The sequence below is a fragment of the Penicillium vulpinum genome (genome assembly GCF_028829585.1).
Source record: "Penicillium vulpinum strain IBT 29486 chromosome Unknown utg000001l_segment0_segment0, whole genome shotgun sequence".
Lineage (NCBI taxonomy): Eukaryota > Fungi > Ascomycota > Eurotiomycetes > Eurotiales > Aspergillaceae > Penicillium > Penicillium vulpinum.
The window spans coordinates 134326-157678 of NW_026643241.1; the positions used below are offsets into that span (position 1 = coordinate 134326).

Below are 23353 nucleotides of genomic sequence, written 5' to 3' on the forward strand. Positions count from 1 at the left end.
AAGTTACTTTTATTCTGTTACAATAATTGACATTGTCAGTTAACGGCAAGGCATACATTAGCAAGATTCGACTCCATCAATCGGATTGCAGATCTATGTATGGCGTGCATGCCCAGGTGGATTGTGTCGATCACTAGATGAACATCCTGACAACTCCAACGCTAATCCCCCCTCTATTCAATCCATAACTCAACATGGACTCCCCAGCGTGGCAAGCAGGAGAGATGACAATCACCAAATTTCATGAACTGCTCCGTATAGACCCTTCCATCGGCCCGGAGCTGGTAAACGAATATCTCGAAGCAATCAAGCAGTACGACGGGACCCTCAAATCCCTTATCATCATAAACAGCACAGCCCTAGAAACAGCCATAGAGAAAGCCACCGAAACACTCACATTCAACCAAACCAACAAACCATTCCCACCATTACACAGCGTGCCCATAATCCTGAAAGACAACTATAGTACCGCAGATTTACCAACAAGCGCCGGCGTAAAAGCCCTCCAAAAGCTACGGACAAAAGACGACAGCGAAGTTGTCTCCCAGCTACGCGCCGCAGGAGCAATAATCCTAGCAAAGGCCAACCTCCACGAATTCGCCCTGCAAGGAATAACCCTCTCCTCGCTCGGCGGGCAAACGCTGAACCCATATGACAAGACCCGCACACCGGGCGGATCCTCTGGCGGGACAGGCGCAGCGCTAGCGGCAAACTTCGCACTCGCGGGGTGCGGGACAGACACGATGAACTCGTTGCGCTCGCCTGCGTCCGCGTGTGGGGTCGTGGGGTTCCGGCCGTCGACGGGGAGGGTCTCGTGTGTGGGGATTGTACCTGTTTCTGCGACACAGGATGCGGCTGGGCCGATGGGGAGGAGTGTTGGGGATGTGAGGATTTTGTATGGGGTTATGAAGAGGCCGGATGGGGAGAAGGTGGATTCTATGGAGGTATCTGAAGCGACATCTCGGACTAGTCGTCAAGTTCGAATTGGAGTTTTGGAGGCTTATTTCCAGTCTGAAATCTATGAAGATGGAACTTTGGAATTGGAGTATATCGCCGAGAACCAGATCGTGCAGGATATTATCCGGTTGAGTTTGGATTCTATACAGGAACAGGATGCAGATATCACCTTTGTACCTATCGCTCCATCCAGTCATCCAGACTGGAGTTATGGAACTTTATTTGCCAAGGCGGACACGCAGGCTTTCGAGTTCAAGCACTATCTCGACGAGTTCCTGCAGTCGCCATTGGTTTCATCAACACCACATCGATCACTGGAATCTATTGCCCAGAGCGGCGAGTTTGATCTACAAGCCATGACACACGTTTTCTCTGCAGCATTGGAAGATCCCGAAACATTTTCACTAGCGAGTGAGGCATACCGAAGCCGACTAGAGTATATTGCTGCTCTCAAAGAGTCTGTGAAACAATGTTTTGATAGATACGAACTCGACGCGCTAGTATATCCGCACCAGACACAGCTCCCTGTGAAGATTGGCGCGAATAAGCAGTCGGGACGGAATGGTGTCTTAGCTGCATTGACGGGGAGGCCTGCTATTTGTATTCCAGGTGGGTAATCAGATTCTATTCGGTGTCTAGAATTTGACTAACACTTTGAATACAGCTGGGCAGAGCCCTAAAACTGTGTCTGCTATGCTTGGCGTTCCTGTTGGGTTGGAGTTGATGGGCCGGCGTTGGGAGGACGATGAATTGCTGGATATTGCGGAGCGGGTTGAGGGGGTTCTTAAGGGTAGAGTCAACCCGATTCTTCATTGAATGGTACGTATATAAGGACAACAATATTGACATGTATAAACGGAAAACGGGTCTATGTATTGTCTGACCTATGCAAAGACGATGTAATATGCACGCTGCGAAACGCCTAAGATCAAAAACTTACATTCCGCGATTGAACTCCACCATGCCCAGATCACCACCACGACCCTTGAACTCCTCCTCAAGGCTATCAACACTGATAGCCTGGCGAGACGGGAACGCAGCGAGCGCAAGCGGCAGCGCAAAAAGGGAAGTACCCAGAATCAATGCCAAGTTAACAGGCGTGACCATGTGGGGGCGGGCACGCAGCCAGTTCGTCTTCTCAAGACGAACGAGGATCAGCGGCGGTAGGACCATGATAGGCGTAGCGTTCAGGACACGGGAGATAGCCGTCTCGCCGACGGCAATTGTAGCAGCCTTCTTACTCTTGCCGAGACTCTGGACTGGCTCGGCGTCCTCATTGAGCTCACGTTTAGCACGCTCAGCATCTGAAAGGACGGGGTAGATGTCAATACCCTGACGGATTTCCTCGCCGCGCATGAGGAAGACGTTTAGGGCTGAGGCGCTGGCGACGGCGGCGAAGGGGACAAGACGAGAGAGGATGAGGCGGGTATTTGGGGAGATTCCCTTGAGGCGGGGGACGAGAGCGTTCAGCCCGACAGCGACGGAGCAGGAGGCTGAGACAGCCATAAGGTAGGACTTGCCGATTTGCGATAAGGAGAGGGGGGTAGATTTGTTTGCGTTTGCGTTGTTGATGGCAACGTTGAGGGACTGGTTACCAATTTGCCAGAGAACGGTTCCGGTTGTCTGCGTTGTCAGTATATTTTTTAAATGTATACATGTTTGCATATGCATAAAGAGATGCTCACCTGCAACCCTGGGGTCAACATGCCTGCTGTGACGACCAAGTTGGAGAGCACGTAGGCCGACATGCGGAAGGGCAGGAAAACGGGAGTTCCGGTATCTGTTCGGTCCTAGGTTAGCCAATGGCTATTGTATGACATTGAACCGAGTCCATACCAGGGTGCAATGTTGCATCGACCACCTTCTTCGCCGACCACAACTCTGGTGTCATGGCCGGGATGCGGTTCTGCTTGTAAGAAGCAATGAGGTTCTTGGCGCTTTCAAGGCCGGCGGACGAGACGAAAAGGGTGCTAATACGATTGAGATGATTAGTATCTACTGGGAAATCCACCAATCTCTTCAACCTGAACTTACCGAGGATCAGAAATGTCGGCGGCATGGCGCACGCGACCCCAATAGGTTTTCAGGTCATATTGCGACGCAGGAAGATCCCGACTGCCAGGGGAGAGAGGCAGACATTGAAGCGAGTGAGCGACGAAGCACAAACGACTGGAATAAGACCAAGAGAATGAATGGCGCGCAAAAAAAAAAAACGAAGAGCGATCTGACTCCGCGGGGAGAAAAGCGCTTTTTCGATAAAAAGGGCGGTGAACCGATAAGTGCGGATTGACCAATTAGACTGCAGCTCGATCTATACAATGTACCTGGTAGGGCTTTTTGTCGGTGAAGCTCGGTCAACTAGGGGAGCTAAGCAGCGCAGAGTTGAGAGACTAAGGAAAAGGTAGCGATGGGCTCTTATGAAACTAAATAGCCGGGTGTTCTTGCAGACAGTGCAGCCCCGGGCCGGCTCCTCTGCCGAGACCGGTTCGTTACCCCGATATGTGGAGTTATGCAGGCTAAGAGAAGACGTATGGAGAAGTATAGAAATAATTCTATTCTGGGTTTGTCCAGGGTTGTGAGGGAATAGTACATAGGTATCATAAGGGGATAATGAGGGCTCAGAAGGATTCCTGAGAGGGGCGATTATGAAATGGGGCAGGGTGGCCCGGCTAATGCAGAGTACAAAAGAGCCCAGTTGGGGGAAGAATCACACAAAAGAAATCAAGTGGCACCGGTCTTTCCAAGACATATATATGCATCCAAAACTGTAGTCAATGCACCAGGTTTACCGGAAGCGGAATGACTTGTGGGCTAAGGGAGAGGGAGGGGCTTGTCCAGTGGGAACATAAGATGTTCGAGCACGATTTTGCCGGGATGGTGTTGTTTGAGCACAAAAGACGCAGACATAGACTGAGGGCAGGTTTGCACGCTCCAATCCAACGCATCTGGTATGCAGCCAGTGTGTACACGATTCACTGGGGAAGTTAGCACAATCGACTTTGGGATCAAAGCCGATGGAGACTGGGACTCACCATTGAATCATGAGATGGCCACCGTTATCCATCGAGCGGCAGACACATCGTGTGCCGTTACTGGGGTTGCTGTGACGGTCTGTACTGGGGGTTGCAAGATCAGGGTCGGTCAAGGTCGTGGGAGAAGCATTGTGACGGGGATGTATATCAAAATCACTGCCTAGGCGGGGTGGTGATGAGCGGAGATGAGTAAAGGTGTGTGATGATCGAGAAAGTCGATTGTTGAGCACGTTTGTGGAGGGTCTTGGTCCCCGGCCGCGTTCTTTAAGAACCTGTCGGAGGGCAGATTGAGCATCACCACTTTCGCCATCTTCCCCGGGCAGCAAGTCCGATGCTACGCTACTCCGAGTATAGGTCGAGTCCGAGTGCAGCAGAGACGAATGCCGTTTGGGTGTTCGCTTAATATCAGGAGATCCTCGATACGTTGCGCGTCCGCTTCCCCTAGAAGAGCCAGCCCAGGGTGACAGCCGACCTGAGTGTGATGAGCCGACGGTGGAAGCATAAGAACCCTTTGAAGGAGGCCGGGAGTCCGAGTCACTTCGGGATAATGGACGCCTTGAGCCGTCATAAAGTGAAAAGGACGACTGAGCACGACGTAGGACGGGATACTCCGAGAACTCGGCCAGGTCTGATTCGCTCTCGGTTGTAGAGCCATCTAGATCAATTCCAGTCAGGGGATCGGTTAATCCTGTGGGAGCCTCACTGGCGGGTTCCATTTCAGCCTTTGCACGGCCATCTCGACCGATACGTAGCACTACAGACGATGAACGCGCCAAGGATCCAGTGGCTGTCGAAGTAGATCGCGTCAAGGGGGCTGTACGCATGGGTTTTGCTGGAGACGAACGCCCTTTACATGGGCTCTTTCGGATTCCGCTGGTGGATGCCATCAAACCCCCGGCTTGACTGAGCGGCCGGGACAAGTTAGGTAGACCGTTGTGGGTCACGCTACGGGTTAGGACTGGCCGTATTCCCCTCGGTGTGTAGTCCTCATCTTCCTCTTCGCTCTCGCTTGGGAAGACAGTAAAAGGATCGTATCGCTGGCCATTTGGTGCCTGTGCACGGATAAGCTCCTCCCGCCTTGACTCTTCTGCCTGGTGGTGATATGGCTGTCGAATGCCACGAAGAGACCGTTTGCCTGGTGTAAGTTGAGGGCCCCCGAATCTCCGAGCAGGGGAGCTAAGGAACAGAGCTGGATCCTCAGCCTTGGTGACTGGGAGCCGGGGAGAGGTAGAGAATGGCGCAGGAAATAGGGCGGCATCAGTGGGCTGTGGTACCGAAATTCCAAAACAGTTACCATAGTCGGGAAGATCAATTGAGCCTCCAGTGGCTGGTAATTGGGGGATGTGATGTGTGTTTGTAAAGGCGGAAGTCTGACGGTGATTGAAATGGTCCCCATTGCTGGGCAAAGGAATTTCACTCGCTGTATTATCTAGATCATGATCCCAGAATAATCGTTGCTGTGGGAAGAAAGGCGAGCCCGTGGGATCCAATGAAGCCAGCTGAAAAAGATCGGGTGACGATTGAAGGTTGCCAAACATTCGAGGGGATGCTCTGAGAAGACGACTAGGTGTTTCCAAATGATCTCCCATGCCTGGTGTTGCACCGAGTGTATGTCCATCGGGCTGGTCAATCTCGGGGATTTTTCGCCTTGATGCACTTGTCGGCGGCGGGGTTTGCATCGAGGCTGCTGACTTGGCCGATCCCACTGTCCGAGGATAATCCTCGCTCATACTCGGCAGAGGCTTCACCGAGCGAATTCGTCTGGCCGTGTCGGTCTGGTCCGCTGTCCTCCCCCTGTAACCGGTAGTCTCCCCATTGTGACTTTTCAGTGGATTCGACGAGCCTAGACCAAACTTCTGTGGTGTGCGAAGAAGCTCTGGGCTGGAGGCATATGGGTCGGAGGTATCCCAGGTCACCCGGGGGTCAAAGAAGCTGGATTCAAGTTTTGGGGTGTGAAACGAGTCGAAGGTGTTCGGAGTCCTCGTCGGAGTTTGAGGTTCACCGTTGGGATAGCTGAAGCTGAACATAAACGAATCCATGAGCGTCTTTCATATAGGTATATAGTATAGATTGGGGGGGGAAAAAGAATAGAAGACTACAATGTGACATGCCCACAAGGGGGTCCTCAAGGGAGAATGCATACCTGTGGACAGGGTGATCCCAACTCATGTCAGCAACACAGACCTAGTAACCATTGAAGATTAAGCTGCCAGGCAACTTTAATTCGAGAATGTGAGAGACAGAAATTGGAAGCAATTAAGATCATTGGAGTTAATTCATATTGTGTAGTAGAGAGTTATAATTCAAGGGGAGGGGGGGAGTTGAATGTAGAAGGAGAAGTCGGAGGGGAGAGAGTGTTTTTCTTTTGCTCTGTTTGTCGGGATTTTTTTTTCTCTTCTTTTTTTTTTTTGAAAAAAAAAACCCGTTTTATTCTTTTTATATTTTCTATCGGTTTTTATTTCATCGTGGGGACTCGGCTTTTTTTATTTCCATATTGATCCACAGCGATGTTGGAGAACGGAGTGTACTATGTTGTATAGAAAGTACGGGCAATTATAGTATGTTATGCTTCATGCAGGAACAAAAGGTGGATATGTGTATAATACCATGTTTGCACAGTTCAGCTATGGAGTATCAAGGTCAGACTCAAGACTCTGCCGATCTAGACCTACAATACGAGGACTCAGCCGTCGGGGATGCCGGTTCAGCTCTTTTAGGCAACCAGTGAGAGAACTACCATTTTTTTTTTAAATAAAGGGGACAAATCTCACCCAATGACGTTTCAGGAGATATGGAGGCTCCAGACAATATATCGTATATTTTGTGTGGGGGAGTCAAATATTGGACCTTCATACCTTCATAGCTTCGAAGTATCAGAATATTAGAATATCAAACTATCTGGTTGTTCTACTCTAACACCCTAGACGAAAGGAAGAAATTCAACCAGTCTAACTAGAGTAATCAGGATTTGGAGAGCTAAGCTGGTAAACCTGGTAAAACCCTTGGCGTCTCTTTGTGCCCAAAGATTATATTACTTACTCCAAGCTCCAAGCTCCATTCTCCCTGTACTTGCCTCCTTGCCTTGATTCTTGTTGGAATTGTCTACATAGTGTATACTCCATATCTCGATATTAGGTATAACATACTATATACGGACAGTCTTGACCTTTAACCAAAATTGAACTCCGATCTCAAAATCTCAAAACCTGGAGATCTGATGATCCCAATCTTATCCCATAGGATCTACTCCGTATCTCTAGGGTGATGGATCTGACCAATGAACTCCGGTGTTCCAGTGCTAATCTCATACGTGATATCACCACGTTTGACCAGTCAATCCATATCTACTCCGTCAAAGACAATAAACCGGGAACCTACAGGTATGTTGTACTTTCGGAGAGCGGATGTATCAAGTTTGTCTCAAAGAGTAATAGCTGGTTTCTAGTTTGTCTCAAAGAGTAATAGCTGGTTTCTAGTTAATGTGGAGACCATCTATATTTTGTACGAAGTACGGAGTACTCTGGTACAAAATATTTCAATTATGTTGCACTGGATAGTTGAGGGATTATTATCTGATTATTGATTTCTTATACCTCACAAACTATTGTACATTAACTAATTCCAAGGCTGGTGCATATAAGAGGCCTGATTATCCAGGCACCAAAATGAGGCTCCACACAGCCACAGTGCCACAGCCACCGTTCCTGATCTGCTTTGATCGTAAACTGTGGAAGTATCAAAGACCCTGAAGTGTTTCAGGTCCAAAAATAACATCGAATGACAATCAGATCTCGATACTGCCAGAAAGTATCCTTCAATGGAATCGATGTGCAACTCCCATCTCAACACCGTGCCAACCAACAACTCATCAGTCTCCTTGACTCCATGAACACCCAACATGGCACCAACCACTAAACCCAAAGTTCGCAAACGCAAGCCGCGTCTGAGAAAGAAGAACCGTGGTATCCGCACTCGCGAAGGTCACGCACGTCCGGTAGATGCAGGCTCGCCAGCACAACCGCTTGCCGAAGTGCGCAACGAGACGACGAAGCGTCGTAAACCTAAGAAAACATGGGCAGCGCTCATTCCTGTCTCGGATGATCCACTCGAAAAAGTGAGTTTAAATCGTATCAATATTGAAGAACACTCCACTAAACATTCAAACATAGAACATTGTTGAGCAGGTACCCTTGCCAGATGGTTACATTCTAGTACCCAAGGGTGATGTCTATATCACCCGACACTGCCGCAGTAAGACCAAAGAGTCCGAGCGAATTGTCTATGTTGTCTATGTAAGTCCTCATTCACCCCACCAGTTTCAAGCCCAGAAAGGGACCACTAACAGCCCCAGAACCACACGGGCAAAAGAACGCTGGGAATCCGAGTGCCTGAAGAAATTTACACAGAAGTTCTCGAATCAGCCGCCGCAACAAAGGAATCACGCGCTAATGCCGTGCAAGTGCGCGACGCCAAGGATCTCTCCAAAGCCCGAGAGCTCCTGAAGAATGAATTCCCGCTTATGCCCAAGGAAACACTCAAAACCGTCCTGGAGCATGCCTTCCTCAAGGGATCGGGGCGCGTAGGGCGAACAGCGATGATCAGTGATAATCGTAAGACGCTATTAGCTGTTGAGGCACATATTCGACATGTCCATACGCCTTATGAGAAGTTGCTTGAAGGCGGCGTCAGTCGGAAGAATGCTCGTGAGCAGGTCTGGTCTACTATTCAGGCTGTTGAGCGGGCTTGGCAGGGGTCTGAGAAAAGTGAGACTACATTGACGTTGCGCCCGGTGGATAAGTGAAGGTTGGCATTTTGTTTTTAATAGGATTTGGTGATAATTGCATTGTGGGAGTTTGTTATGGCGTTATTGAAGCTATGAACCTATAAGGCCATGTTGAAATTACTCGAAGTTTACTATTTAGGTTTGTGGGAAACACTCAAACACCTCACTGTTTACTCAATCATTGATCCTGTAGGCTAGGCAGGTAGGCTTATATGATCCATGGATGATAGTAAAATCGATAAGAATAGTATCTGTGGCTATCTGGATGTAAGAAAAAGTCAAAGAAGAGAAAAGAGAACAGGAAGAACAGGAAGAACAGGAAAGTATCTCACTAACTAATGAATCTTAGTCACCCAATAACCCATGGATTGTTGTTAAACTTCCTCAACCGAGACTCCCATACTAAGTTCATCAATCTCACTCCTAGCCCCGAAACAGTGCTCATAAAGCTCAGAGGCGCATCCAGTAACAATAACTCAATTTAGAGGCGTCGTCCACGAAGGAACTTGACTTCGAAGTGTGGGTGGCGGTAAGGCAGACCCGTAAACCAGCCGAGGCCATCCCGAATCATGTCTTGCATGGTACCCATGCGAAGATTGGCATCAGTAAGGGCATGATCACGGTTGTCCTGTTTCGTTTCAATACAAATGTAGACATGGGGACCAGCTCGCTCAGGCAGGACTTGCAGAATTGGCAGTCCGACTCTCTGAAGACGAGTCAATTCAGCCCGAGCGGCAGTCAGCACGTCAAGGTCGAGAGTTGGAATAGGTCGAGACTGAATGGGGATGTAGAAGATGTGCCGGTGGACGTGATTCACCACAGATTCCTCGGTCATGCGAGTCACAGAGGTAGATGGAGGAGGCTCTTGGACGGGGGAGTCGATCTCCATCGGATCAAGTTCCATGAGATCGGGTTCAAAGTGGCCTTCCACGTCATCTGGGACAGTAGCGTAGCGGCTACTTCCCATACCGGGCTGGATAGGACCGGTGTAGGAAGCGGCTCGACGGTTACTGTTCTGAGAGTTTGATGCACCGGCTCGTCCTGTTGAACGCCCTCGGGTTTGGCTTTGTTGCCTGAGTTGTCTTGCGACTTGTCTCGGGAGCGCACCTGCGCCACCGCTTGCGTTGTTTGACATGGTACTAAGTAAAGACATTAGCTTACGCTTGTCTCGTACTTTCCGTATTAGAGAATACGCATACCGATAGATGCTTGCTATCTCCCGCACGGAAGAGAGCACATACAGTGGTGGTGCAGCTGATGATGGAAGCTAGCCGAGGGGGAAAGGGAATGAGAAATATCCGTCTCGAGGTTAATGATACTATTGCTTAGCTCTTGCAGCACGTGATTTCGAAGTTCGAGGATTCTACGTATGTTTGGTTGTGGAGGATGACCTCGAGGGGGGAATCGAAGATTACCAAACCAATCAAGGCCATGTTTGTTATTTATTGTCATTTGAAAGAATTAGAGTAATAATAGCCATGACATTCACAGAATTTAGACATATCAAAATAATACGGTAAAATGTATAATTGTGAACATTTGAAGCTATACAAGTGTATAGCCAAGCCTTTAGCTGCGTTATCGCTCCTTAGTTCCTAATTAAGAATGCCAAGCACTTGCCAAGACACTAATAGAGCCCCCACAATTAGAACATTCAGAGAAACAGAAATGTTCTGTTTCACATTCTCTTATATTCTTACAAAGATAATGGATTTCAAATTATTATATTGTCTGCAAGAAGTTTTTCATCCTTATATATCTTCAAATATCGCGATTGAACAAGTGACACCTGGAATCTCCCCAAGTTATTCAGGGTCTATCGTAGTTACACTAATCAGGTGAAACAAGTGCCCTTCTGTTTGGGGGCCAAGGCTGATAGGCCAGAGAAAATCTTCATCTCACTCTACTCCGTCTGGTCTCCCGTATCTGTTATGGCTATTATCATCATTCATCATGAGAAATCGCTTGTTTCTAGGGTCTCCAAACCGGCATAAGTATGTCCTGGTGGGTGCGATTCTGACTCTATTCATCCTTTTTAAGTCTCTGCCCCCACCGGTATCTAGGCTAGACCCCCGCACTGAGAAGTTGTACGGGGAAAGCCAACCACGATATCTTCACCAGTCTACCTTTCGCACAAGTCCAGACTATGAATATGAGGTTAAGCTCTCCAATGCGCTACGCGCCATCGAGATAGAAAGGCAAATGCGCTATGATGAGGATGCGACAGACACACTGTGGCAGATTATGTTACCAGGTGTCAACCACCGAAGCGACGATTCAATTCAATTCGAGACAAAAAATTCAGAATGGAAATACAAAGTAAGACCGATAACAAATAATTCATATCTCTATAATCAAATATCAGCTCGAACCACGGCTAACTTCACAATCTACAGCTCGTCCAAACCGACTGGGCCGACAAATTCATTTTGGAGACTCTCCAATCCATTCCAGAAATCGCCCGACTCTACAAATCCTACCCGCACTCCGTCCACCGAGGAGATCTCCTCCGCTACTTGATTCTATGGTACTACGGCGGCTACTATGCAGATCTCGATGTATATCCCGCACGCAGCATCAAGCACTGCCCCTCACTACGCGACTCAGTCTTCAAGGACAACACAGTCAACACGAATATCTCGCTGGTCGTCGGAATTGAGATCGACGAGCCTTTCGCCTCGCCGCAGAAAATGCGCGACTGGCACTGGGCCCGACGTTACGGCTTCATTCAGTACACAATGTATGCGCCACGACGGTTCAGCCCGCTGCTAAGAGAGATCATCGTCCGGGTACTGGCCCATACAAAACGGCGTGTCTACGAGAGCCATTTCTGGAGTGGGGGTTACAGCGAAATGGATACGCTGGAAATTACTGGCCCGGGCGTGTTTACAGATGCCATTCTCGATGTGCTATCGGATACATTGCCGCCTACACATCGGTTAGTTCAGCAGTCTGCAGATGCGGACGCTGGGTTCTCACCCTCAGGTTCGTCTGTACAGCGTGTGACGTGGGCGCCTTTTCACGGGATCCAAGAGCCACTCTGTGTTGAAGGCCCAGAAGCCAAGTCTGACAAGCTTCTGGGAGGACTGTGTGTTCTACCTGTCAACGCCTGGGGTAATGGACAACGGCATTCTGGATCGGAGAACTTCAATAGTCAGCAAGCTTGCATTAACCATCGATTTGGGGGAACCTGGAAACCTTGGAAACAGAGCTGGCAGAAGTATCTCTTTGGATGAGAAGATATGATTTCAATGTTAACATGGGGTGCTACGGGGTATACAGTATATGGCGTTTCACGGTACTTTCCACTTCATCTCATGTCCAAGGAGGATTAATACCATCAAGGTCTTTGTTCCTAATGTTGATACCCCATAGGTTTGATTTTTGTAACGGTAGTACCATTGAATATCAAGTGACAAGTGAAAGTAAAGTTGAATTCCTTTAGTACTCCTAAATCGCCCTTCTAAAGCACCTCGACTGGAAGCCTGATGCATAAGACATGGTTGAATTAGGCAACTATGCATGATTGATTGGACAAAGTACCTACGTACATAGGTAAGTAATCAACTTTCTCTGGCCAATGCAATCGAGATCTAGCATAGCGCTATATGACGCCGTGCCGTTTCCCCTACTAGTGCATTCTCATCGACAAACAATATATAGCAATAGTTGAAGATTTCAAATATACCTACCTAGGTATAACTCGATTACTATTATTGATAAAGAGCTAGGCTATCTACTTAACCGGCCCTTACATTTTTTTTACAAAAATTACAGACCCTCGCAAGTGAGGGTCCACCACCCATATACAAAGTATCACCCAAATACAACTTTTTTTATACATTTTACTTCAACATCAATTTACTACCCTACAGTATAGTAAATTAATTAATTAAAAATAGTAAAGATATCAATTAGCTATTTTACTACTAGAATACAAAAAAAATTCAATTCCCCCGGCGTTTTTTTAGCCCTTCTATACTTCCTGATTTCGATCAATACCTTCTTCCACTTCCGCTTCGTTTTTTCTTAATCGGCTTTTTCGCTCAATTTATACTCTTTTCTTTTTATTGCTTTGACTTAATCGGAATTAATAATACTAGTGATTCGTAAATAACGACAAGAAGTATTATACCGGGCGTGGCGTGTACCTATAATAGCTTAAGTACTATCGAATTCCCGTTGGAGCTGGTAAGCCAAAGTAGCCTACGCTTCAGCACCCTTTACTAGCTTTGCTAGCCCTTATTGGAAGCGCTTAGTAGTAGGATTATACTGATTAATACGGTGGCTTATTCTTCGCACTCTCTCGGCGGTTTTTGGTGTACTAAACTCTATATTTTGAGAGCTAGCTGATAGTGTATCTGGCCGGGGTATAGTATTATAATATAGATTGTACGACTCCAATTTATCGGTAATAAGCTTAGGATTAATAGGCTAGAGGCTAGTTAATTTGAATCTAAGCTTAATTGTATAAGGCCGGAATATCTTTTATCTGATTTCACCGATAGAATAAAGAAATTTATCCTGTAAGAATTTGCGGTGACCAGTTATAGTAGCCGCTTCAATAGCCTCACTATACCAGTGTTTATATACGCTAAATACACCGATATCAAGAGGCTGTAATATATAGCTAGTATACAAGAGTAAGAAGAATAAAATAATATTATTCTCCTTATAAAACTGGATAAATTGACGCGTTATATAAGATCCAAACCGATTATATAAAACCAGCCTTTTTACACCTATTATACGACCAATAGTCTATTTGTAAAACAGCTTAATCTATCTGTATACTATAATATTATTGATATAGCCTATATCTGATATAGATATATACTTATCTCCTTCGATAGTATCGAACCAGCGTAGTATTGCCTACTTTGCACTTAAGATAATAAGTGGTAGATAGATAAAACTATCCGCTGAAATAGCCTCTTTAACTGTAATAGATTCACGATTTGTAACAGATCTATTGAATAGCTTCTTCTTTAGATATCTTATAATAATAAATTGGTCTTGTCCGACACTAATTTAAAAGCCAGCTTCGTTAAAACTGTAGATATCTTGTTAACAGATACTATACTCCTCGATCTTTTATTAATAGTCCTAAAACCACCTTTCTACCACTGTTTTCCTAAGAGCGGAAGCTTTTTCAATATCGAGGGCTCTTCTTCTTCGTATATAGTACTTAGGATTACGTTTAAGAAAACGTTTTAGCTAGTAGTCGCCGATTTATAGGGGTAGAATTAAAGGGTCCTAATAATTATCCTCGAGAATTAAATTAGCGGCAATGACAATTTGTCGGCGATTTATTGATACTCCGACCAAATTAAAGTAATCAATATATTTATATAAAGCTCCCTCTTGTGAAGAAGTAAGCTTTCGACTATTGGGTTGTCTTTGAAAAAGTGATTTTCCACCGTTCTATCGCCGGCGGAGTCGATATATAGGAACCGCGAATTCTCGCGCAGTTTTCGTGATATTGGGTTTAGACTGCTCAGATAGAGAGTCTATAGCCAGTTATATCTGCTTCTCGATATCTTTATTGGTTTTAGGCATTTTTGGTGGTGTGGTTAGAGGACAAAGTGAAAATGTAAAAATGAAAAAAAAAGTTGTATTTGGGTGATACTTTGCATATAGGTGGCGGACCCTCGCTTGCGAGGGTCTGTAGTTTTTGCAAAAAAAAATGTAAGGGCCGGTTAGTATCTATATCCTTATAATGTTACGTGCCAGATCGATCAATGAAGAAAGAGTACTCCGTACATTCAAAATAGAAAAGCAAAGATAGGGGAAATGGGAGAAGAGAGAGAGGGCACCAAAAGATCCCTGTTTTATGCACTGCAAAATGATCACAATTGGGTTAGAAGGATGCTGGGTATACTTACTTTATACTCCTCAGGTTTCGAACGTCAACGATCTGTCTCTCAGCCGAGCTGACACCCTGTCGACAACACCTATCGCCCACGGGCATATCTATCGCGGGTATACCCATTATACCCACCATGATATAAAGTCACCGACAAGAGACCTCGGAACGTATCACTCGCTGACTTGGCAGAATAAATCGCTGTTGTTTATACCTTAACTATATATAAACACCTATTTGCATACAATTGCCTAGTTGACCCAAATGGTATACGAGGTACGAAGTACATGGTTCATTTCTGGATCAGGTATAGTGCCAAACTCAATTACATACCAGGATTCGGTGTAAGATTCGGCATTTCCGGGGTTGACAATCCCGAATTCTTCCGATAAGACGGGATATCCAAATACTCCAGATGGTGGCACATATTCAGTAGAAATTACTTGAGGTTTATATATTATGAAAGGTCGAAGAAACAGGTGAATAAAAATTAAGTAGAAAGTAGTAGATATGCTACCCCAGGGACTAGGGGAATCCGGATGACGTATAGGGGGTATTCTGATACCAATGCCTAACACGTGTCTTTGCATGACGAGCGGTAGGGGTGCATGAATGCGTCCCTTTTACTCTACAATCTCCGATCACCACACCCTCACCACACATTTTCCCACTCCAATCTAAAACTCCCGCGTCGCGCGCATTCATCAACGTCGCGATGTCTGCTCCCGCCCCTACCCAGAAAGGCCCCCAGGGCATCGACCTGATCGGTCGCTTTGCCTTTGCCGGTGCTGTCTGCTGCTCCGTCACCCACGGTGCCTTCACTCCCGTCGATGTGTAAGTTGGCCCGCTCTTTGTTATCGCCGGGTTACTGACAACCTCTCAGCGTCAAGACGAGGATCCAGCTTGACCCTGCCACCTACAACAAGGGCATGTTCAATGCTTTCCGCCAGGTCATTAAGAACGAGGGTGCTGGTGCTCTCTTGACCGGTGCCGGTCCTACCTTTGCTGGTTACTTCGCCCAGGGTGCCTTCAAGTTCGGTGGATACGAGTACTTCAAGGCCCAGGCGGTCAACAGCGTCGGTCTCGAGAAGGCCCGCCAAAATCGTATTGCCATCTACTCTTTCTCTGCCGCCGCAGCCGAGTTCTTTGCTTCAATCGCCCTTTGCCCTCTTGAGGCTACCCGTATTCGTCTCGTCTCTACCCCTGGCTTTGCCAACGGTCTTATCGGCGGCTTCAGCAAGATCCTGAAGAATGAGGGTGTCGGGGCGTTCTACGGTGGTTTCGGACCTATCCTCTTAAAGCAGTACGTCGATCCCAAGAAAAGCTTTACAGCGTCAAAAGCGAAAAAGGAGAACCGAAATATTAACATATTAATAGGGTTCCCTACACCGTGACCAAGTTCGTAGCTTTCGAGAAGTTCTCTGAAATGATCTTCGCCCAGTTCGACAAATCTAAGATGTCCGACGGTGCTCAGACCGGTGTCAACCTTGGAGCTGGTCTCCTTGCCGGTTTCGCCGCTGCCATCGTCTCCCAGCCTGCTGACACCATGCTGTCCAAGATCAACAAGACTAAGGCTGCCGCTGGTGAGGGTACTGTTTCCCGTCTCATCAAGATCGCTGGTGAGCTCGGCTTCCGTGGTGCTTTCGCTGGTCTCCCCACTCGTCTTGTCATGGTTGGTGGTATCACCGCTGGTCAGTTCGCCATTTATGGTGACATCAAGAAGGCTCTTGGTGCTACCAACGGCACTGAGATCGCTAAATAAGCGTCTCGTTGATATTCCAAGATTTCGCATGGTTTAGATGGAAGAAAAAGGGTTTGGTATAGAGATGGATGTACTGATTTACGGCCTTATCTAAAGTTGAGTTGGAGAGGGACTACTTTGTTTACTGCAATTACCTCAAGGTGTGGGACCCTCTCATTCTCGACTTTAGTGTATAATTGCATTGGGCCGACATAAGAACTAGTTTCTGCGACTGCGATAAATTATGTATTCTAGCCTCCGCAATTTTCTGTCCCTATACAATTGATATCACTGATGGTTTGACAAGCCTAGATAGCGGCGCGACATCGTTGGAAATATATCGGAGCTCAAACCGCCGGAACCAGGTCGTGCTATTAATCGTATCGGTATTAACAATAACCCCAATCTACCAATGTCATGGGTCCATCGATCAGAGTTAAAGCATTTCCGCAAGACTACACATATTGTCAGATTTCTTACTACCACTATCCATGAGCTGGTGGGCCACAGAACCGGTATACTCCTCAGCGAAATCGCTCCGGGCATCTACAACTTTGACCAACAAAACCCGCCGATCAGTCCACTGAACAGGAAAGCCGTGACTTCACACTACTTACCTGGTCAAGCTTGGACTAGCATTTTTGGAAATTTGGCAGGCACAGTGGAGGAATGTCGTGCCATTCTAGTCTCCGAATATGTTATGGATAACACGGATCTGTTGTATATTTTTGGGTACACTAATGCCAGTGAAATCACCGCTGACGACCGTAAGTGTTACCCGACAGTGAATATTAGCCTACTAACTCAATATCAGTCCTTTATACCACCTATCTCAATATCGGTGTCGATGGCCTTCAGGCTCTCGAATATTATAACTTTTAAAATAAGGCTTGGGGACAAGTCCACCACCAGGTATGTATATCTACCTTTCCATTCCCTAGACTTATCAAAAAAAAAAACCTGCTACTAAGGCTCACTTCTCCATCATGAGACACCTTCTCCAAGATGGCGGCGGCGTCATCCACATCTCCCATGATCCCAACACCTCCAGTCTCACCGTCTATATCGACCGGACAAAGATCATCTCTCACGGAAACCCTGATTTGGGCCGCTATCTCTGTCGCCTGCATTTATGGTGCTGTACTGCTGAAATTTCCTCCTGTAAGGAGTTCTACGAACCTATGTGTGCTGTCGACGGCGTATACGAACAGTGGCGGCAGATTGTGTGCTCGAAGCCAATGCCAAGATGGAAATTTACTCAACCCAATACGTTTGTTCATGGAGAAACCGTGGAAGTTAAATTACATTAAGAGAGAAACAAGGGAATCGTTCAGTCATGGGCTGAGAGGGGGGTTTGAAGATATCAAGATCAGACTGCTTAGCAAATGGTTGCTTGGTTTTTTATTGGGATAAAATTTCGTGATTTTTATTAGTTGATTGATATCCAAATTGTATTTTTCTGGTCCCTTCCAGTTCCTATACCCCAACTCGAGTTAGACAACCATTCGTCCACAACTACCTAAGTACATAACTGTAGACTGCGCCATACCCCGCAAAAACCCCGAAACGGCAAAAGCCCCACTAGGCTTTGCGGGTTCGGGTTGATCTTAATCCGCCCCGCAACTGGTGACGGCGCAGAGCCGCAACTAAGAGGAATCTCGGGTGTTAGATCCACGAGAAACAGAGGAAACGGAGTGGAGGAGGGAGAGGGAAATGCACCTTAGTGGATTCCCACAGGAGTTGATGCTTCCAACGGTTCTGACGGCTACCTAGGTAAAAAGCACCATCTGACTAATACATTATGCGAATCATGTGATGTATGCCTTAGGCACCTTTGTCACAATAGGAGAAGGGCCGACATACCATGTATAGATCGGATTGAAGATCGCTCATTTGCGGTACCATCGGAAAGGATGTCTTGATCCCTAGGATGGCAGGGTGTGCGAACCCTGACTTGCGACGTTTGTAGCCCAAGTCTGAATGTGGACGAATGATATCTGACTTAGTTATACTCCATAGATCGAAAACGTGATCAACCAGTCGCCCCCTTTCGATCTCGGGACCCACCGCTCTGTTAGGTGGTGGAACTGGAAACTTTTGCACACGGACATCTCGAGGATATGCTTGATAGAAAATGACAAGTCTGATGAATTTGTTAAAAATCTTGACTTCAACTGGCACGAAAAAAAAGAAAGATTACTGGGAACGCTTTTCCACACGAATCTAGCAGAATGAAGGGCGGTCAAGAATTGCGATACCTTCTAGCCAAGATAGGAAAGCACCCAGTAAAGGAAATCAAGTACGTATAGCTACATAAAATACGTACATATCTTACTTTCTTCTCATTTTTTTCAGACTACTCTATCTTTCTGCGCCCTACCTATTCTCTATATTTCGCAGATGCGCCCCGTATTTGTGAACAGCTCAAAGGTGCGAGGAACCCGTGAACCCCTGGGCAACAACATAGCTAAGATACCGAGCCAAGCAAATAGAATGTCTCCAAAGCTCTTTGTTGTGTTCTACCGACCACGCTATGGAAACTTCCTGCACTGGGCGTTGCATATAGAGAAGGGTCAAGAGCATCACATTCTCGAGGTTGATGGCGAGCATCCACAATTCAAACGAAACACATTTATGGAGAATCCGAGGGAATCAAGCACGTTCTTACGCCAGTTCTTCATTGCTGTGCTTGGAGAGGACGATATCGAGAGAGTGAAGAACGCTGCACAAAGCGTGCATGTGGATAACGAGACGGTTGAATGGGATTGTCAGGATTATGTGCTAGAAATCCTTGATAAGCTACAGGAGGATTTAGTTTTAGACACGAATGATGAGGATTATATTGATGTGAGGGAGATATTGGCGGAGGAGAGAGGAGGAATAGTTTGATATTCTAACCCTCCAGGGCTACTTATAGGGAGTCTCTGACTGAATCAATACTTAGTGCTTTCAAGTCGTGATGTCTGATCAGTACTCCGTGGGTATAAACTGACTAGAATAAGAGAAGAAAGTGAGGGATAAGTTGAGTAAACTCTCGGATGGGCACACTACTAGTTAGAGTGAAGTGCTCTGGCTTATTTCCTATCTTTTCCTTTTCCTCTTCCCTTTCTTCCTCTTTCTCTCCTCCAAATCAGACAGAAAGCTAGTGCTTCCTCCTAGCTTTTTCTTTTCTCTAGTCACTATCTACTTGCAATATTCGCCATATTTTTCACCATGCCTGAAAGCAAAGAAATTTCTGTAGGCCTTATCTTTTGTTAAAAACTGTGTCTCTTGTGGTCACCTCATGCTCAGATCCTTACTCGTCCCAACCCATTCCCTATCGATATGACAATCATTTGAGCATGATACCACCTTCATTCGACGGTCTGAGTTGCATACTCTGTCTGTCCCATGATTGACCTTACTGCGTTGTGTTGGTAATGCTTGATCGTACTGAGCGATGCTCCCTCTATCTCATACACAACACACAACCCCTAATTAAGGGGACTACTCGGCAAAGCCAATCTGTCTTGTCTGAGTGGCTCTATCGTTGAAGGAAATGCGGCCTTCTATCGATATAACCTCCCGGTCTACTTATACCACCAATGCAGCTGCGTCCTAGAGACCTCATCAACTACCAAGGTGTGAAGGTAACTGACAACTCTTCTAGAACACCGTCCATCCCCCCGCCGCCCCTAATGTTACTTCATCCTCTGTCCCCCCCCTCTCCTACCACCGCTCCTACCGCCTCCCACTCCGTGTCCAGCAAGTTAGATTTCCCCGTACTCCAAATCTCGAGCCCCTCATCGGTCATTCTCATCGGAGGACGCATCTCCACTACCACGGATATAGCTAATATAGCCTAAATCCTGTCATATCCTTTCGAGCTGCTGATTTTGTTGAGGATCTATGCTAATATTCATATAAACATAGCCAGCACTGGCGTGGCCATCCCCGCAGTGGTCCTTGCCCACCAGGTCACACTTGCTTCGTTGGTTCCCGAACTTGCTCTAAGCGACCACGAGGTTGAAGCTCTGACTAGCCACTTACCCCAATTGATCATCGAATACATCAAAGATCGAAGAGCTACTATGGATGTACCCTGGGACTTGTAGACCTGACTATGGACATGAATATGCACTGTCACCACCTGGCGGTTCTGTTGTCAAGTCATTGTGGTCAATGTCCAATCAGCGAATGCAAAATGACTACAAAGTGAAGAACAATTGATTGATCTCTCAGATATTCATGGAATTTATATGCTGTCATTAGGCTAATAGCGTGTAGTGTGTAGTGCTCTCTATGGCTATTGCGTACATACTATGTAGTTAATCGCTGAGTTTCCTCCTTCTTAGTTTCCTTTTTCTCTTCCTCTTCTTCTCTCGATCAGCAACATCTCTCACCACCTTGCACCTTGCAGGCTACTCCTCCTGCTGTTGCTTCCCCTGTCACCTCTAAATTTATGATTTCCGGTAGTCTGTACTAGGTCTTTATCGGGAGGTAGATATAAGATGCATCTCGGAGACCTACTTTCATAATAATCTCTTCTATATAGGCCTACTTAGGAGGAGGATGCCTTATTCCTCTCTCGATAAGCTACAACTAAGGAATTCCTTTAGTTCCCTAAGGTCATGATGCTTAAATGAGATAGTTGTTTAAAACTGATTGATCTCCTCTTCGTTAAGTGTAGCAATTAAGGTTTCATCCACACATGGGAAGAGCTAGATACCTTGCTCTTTATAAATAAGAATGTATGGCTTATCGACAAGTGGTTTAAATCCTATGTTTTTTCAACTCCTTTGCCACTATAGCATACTATAGATGTGCTGGTTGGCGAAGGCTGTAGAGAGCTTGGAGAATGAGACAGACCTTGTTCTATTCCTAGAATCCGGTTAGATGTCTCATAAAGACAGCCCTATCATCGATGATTACATTGAGGTACGCGCCGGTGTAAATAACATGCTCTAGAATCATGTTTTGAACTGCAACTATACTCGAAAAGAGTCTCATGGTTTCATTACGCGCAACAAAAACATAATCTCGTCAAAATCATAGCTAGGGCACTGTCAGTTTCTACATACTACCCATCTCGCTTGAAATTTGTACACGATATTGTCTTTGTCTGTTAGAAATCAACAAAATTGGTGATTATCTCCGGCAAGAAAGTAACCGGATTGTCCGCCTCTTCATCATTTAGACATCAAGGTGTACGAGGCCTAGGGTAGCTCCAAGATAAGTTTGCGATCTTGGATAAAGTTGAAAATTATTTTGGGCAAGTGAACGGCCAATGCTTTGACTTCTTCATCATTAAGCATGAGCTCAGGTACCAACGAAGAAAACGTTATTGATCCTCAACACCGTCAGCAATTACCTGGGGCAAATACCTGGGGCAAATACCTGGGGCAAATACCCCACCAGAGCTTGAGGTTCCTCTGCCGATTACAACCAGCAAGATCTCATAATTGTCTCATAATAGCAGAAGGCGTCTATAAAAGGCTGTAAGAACACAAGCAAACAATGCGATTGAGAGTACTCACGGGTAAATGGGGGTCGTCTCTCGAGCATTCATCACACCGTGCAGATCCAGGAAACCATTTCAGCAGTCTCCTGCCACGGAAGCTTAGGGTATTTATCCCAGTTGCAAATTCTCAGCTTCACCTCGATAACGGCAAAGATACCAGATATATCCGTAAGATATCCCTGGATGTGCGTAGTCATTGCATTATCCCCAAACGAAGTCTGAATAAATAGAAAGTGAATGGAGGTTCATTCGCATCGCATATCAGGTAGGTGAACTGTTAGAGCTTGCAGGAACACAAACGTGGGTCGTACATAATGATCGGTGATATTTGAGGAATGGAATGTCTCAGTCAGCAGCAGCTGAAACAAGTCGCCAGTCATCTGGGAGATCCAGGCCCTCATCGCCCTTTCAAAGAGGTTAGGAAATGCAATAGGCTTAGGTACCATTAATCTGCGCAAGATGTCCTCATGCAGGGAAGCTGTTTTTCGGAGGGGCCAAAAGAGTATGGATGATGAAACAAACTGTAACTTGAAGTAGTTGTAGTTTCTGGTTACCAGAGATGCCAAAAAAAGAGTTGTACATATGTATTCCTCAAAAGGAAATAGTATGGTAGTTCGCACAAAAAAATATTATCACACAGAGAGCTCATACATTAAGACCTCGGGAGCCGCAGCTGGAAGACAGAGCGGAGACTTCCCAAAAGAAAGGTGAAAATTTTGATTGGCCAGGTGCACATGTGGGTCTAGCATATTGAGTTTTAATTGGTGAAGAGACAATAAAGTTATTTGGAGAGCCCTGGTCCATGTGTCCACTAGTCCAAAAGAGGACTACAACATTTTTCCAGGAGGGCGATGGTCTGGGATTTAGTAAGGTCTAGTAAGGATTTACCGGTCAATGAGTTGAAAAGAAGCATGAAAAGATCGAAGGTTGACCCTATCGTTCGATATGGAATATATCAGGATCCGCCCAAGCAAGAAACACAAGAATATCCAGATATTTAGTTGGGACAGTTTATTGATGTTGATGTTGATTCCGGCGCTGCCTTGAAGGATAGCATTACGCTTCTCAAAAATGATATCCGTTGTACTCGCAGAAAAAAGACCGTTTTGGTATTATCAGAGAACCATCCTCCTCCGCGGATTCCGAGGTTTTTAAAGATTCGAGTATATTGGGCAAGATTACGAGGTTGGTAACTTAGAATAATGCGGGACTACATCTCAGAATGTAGAAATATATGTTGGCCCTTTCTTTATATACCAAATATGGCTCATTAACTGCCTGGTTGCTTTATTTTTTTGTATATTATCAAGTTTAATCGTGGCTCAGGGTTAATGTCTGATATCAATTATATTGATTATTTTTCATGTGCTCAGTCCCCAGAAGTGAAATAGTAAAACATCCATCATCTTCTATTGGGGTCGACCCTGAAGTTGACTATAAGACTAATTATTACTCGGATACAAAAGTATGAACT

General features: G+C 46.1%; 10 protein-coding genes across 10 annotated transcripts; 7 read left to right on the top strand and 3 right to left on the bottom strand.

Annotated features, from left to right (window-relative positions):
• Positions 1–194: 194 nt before the first annotated feature.
• Positions 195–1773, top strand: N7479_000052 (amidase; the record flags this gene model as incomplete). Its single annotated transcript, XM_057247750.1, has 2 exons — positions 195–1566; positions 1622–1773. The coding sequence occupies 2 exons, from the start codon at positions 195–197 to the stop codon at positions 1771–1773; spliced, it is 1524 nt and encodes a 507-aa protein (XP_057112182.1).
• Positions 1774–1893: 120 nt separating this feature from the next.
• On the bottom strand, positions 1894–6028 carry N7479_000053 (Zinc finger PHD-finger; the record flags this gene model as incomplete). Its single annotated transcript, XM_057247751.1, has 6 exons — positions 1894–2580; positions 2643–2737; positions 2794–2927; positions 2992–3072; positions 3747–3932; positions 3990–6028. The coding sequence occupies 6 exons, from the start codon at positions 6026–6028 to the stop codon at positions 1894–1896; spliced, it is 3222 nt and encodes a 1073-aa protein (XP_057112183.1).
• A 1859-nt stretch (positions 6029–7887) lies between these two features.
• On the top strand, positions 7888–8790 carry N7479_000054 (DUF2293 domain-containing protein; the record flags this gene model as incomplete). The annotated part of the gene is made up of 3 exons (XM_057247752.1): positions 7888–8103; positions 8159–8281; positions 8341–8790. 3 exons carry the CDS (start codon positions 7888–7890, stop codon positions 8788–8790), a joined length of 789 nt encoding a protein of 262 aa, XP_057112184.1.
• Positions 8791–9253: 463 nt separating this feature from the next.
• On the bottom strand, positions 9254–9907 carry N7479_000055 (uncharacterized protein; the record flags this gene model as incomplete). Its single annotated transcript, XM_057247753.1, has 1 exon — positions 9254–9907. One exon carries the CDS (start codon positions 9905–9907, stop codon positions 9254–9256), a length of 654 nt encoding a protein of 217 aa, XP_057112185.1.
• Positions 9908–10725: 818 nt separating this feature from the next.
• N7479_000056 (uncharacterized protein) lies at positions 10726–12008 on the top strand (the record flags this gene model as incomplete). The annotated part of the gene is made up of 2 exons (XM_057247754.1): positions 10726–11091; positions 11169–12008. The coding sequence occupies 2 exons, from the start codon at positions 10726–10728 to the stop codon at positions 12006–12008; spliced, it is 1206 nt and encodes a 401-aa protein (XP_057112186.1).
• Positions 12009–15353: 3345 nt separating this feature from the next.
• On the top strand, positions 15354–16400 carry N7479_000057 (putative mitochondrial phosphate carrier protein (Mir1); the record flags this gene model as incomplete). Its single annotated transcript, XM_057247755.1, has 3 exons — positions 15354–15472; positions 15522–15941; positions 16016–16400. The coding sequence occupies 3 exons, from the start codon at positions 15354–15356 to the stop codon at positions 16398–16400; spliced, it is 924 nt and encodes a 307-aa protein (XP_057112187.1).
• A 391-nt stretch (positions 16401–16791) lies between these two features.
• N7479_000058 (uncharacterized protein) lies at positions 16792–17261 on the top strand (the record flags this gene model as incomplete). Its single annotated transcript, XM_057247756.1, has 2 exons — positions 16792–17146; positions 17194–17261. The coding sequence occupies 2 exons, from the start codon at positions 16792–16794 to the stop codon at positions 17259–17261; spliced, it is 423 nt and encodes a 140-aa protein (XP_057112188.1).
• Positions 17262–18872: 1611 nt separating this feature from the next.
• On the top strand, positions 18873–19268 carry N7479_000059 (uncharacterized protein; the record flags this gene model as incomplete). The annotated part of the gene is made up of 1 exon (XM_057247757.1): positions 18873–19268. The coding sequence occupies one exon, from the start codon at positions 18873–18875 to the stop codon at positions 19266–19268; it is 396 nt and encodes a 131-aa protein (XP_057112189.1).
• Positions 19269–19963: 695 nt separating this feature from the next.
• Positions 19964–20473, top strand: N7479_000060 (uncharacterized protein; the record flags this gene model as incomplete). The annotated part of the gene is made up of 2 exons (XM_057247758.1): positions 19964–20000; positions 20292–20473. The coding sequence occupies 2 exons, from the start codon at positions 19964–19966 to the stop codon at positions 20471–20473; spliced, it is 219 nt and encodes a 72-aa protein (XP_057112190.1).
• Positions 20474–21926: 1453 nt separating this feature from the next.
• N7479_000061 (uncharacterized protein) lies at positions 21927–22259 on the bottom strand (the record flags this gene model as incomplete). The annotated part of the gene is made up of 2 exons (XM_057247759.1): positions 21927–22097; positions 22191–22259. 2 exons carry the CDS (start codon positions 22257–22259, stop codon positions 21927–21929), a joined length of 240 nt encoding a protein of 79 aa, XP_057112191.1.
• Positions 22260–23353: the final 1094 nt, after the last annotated feature.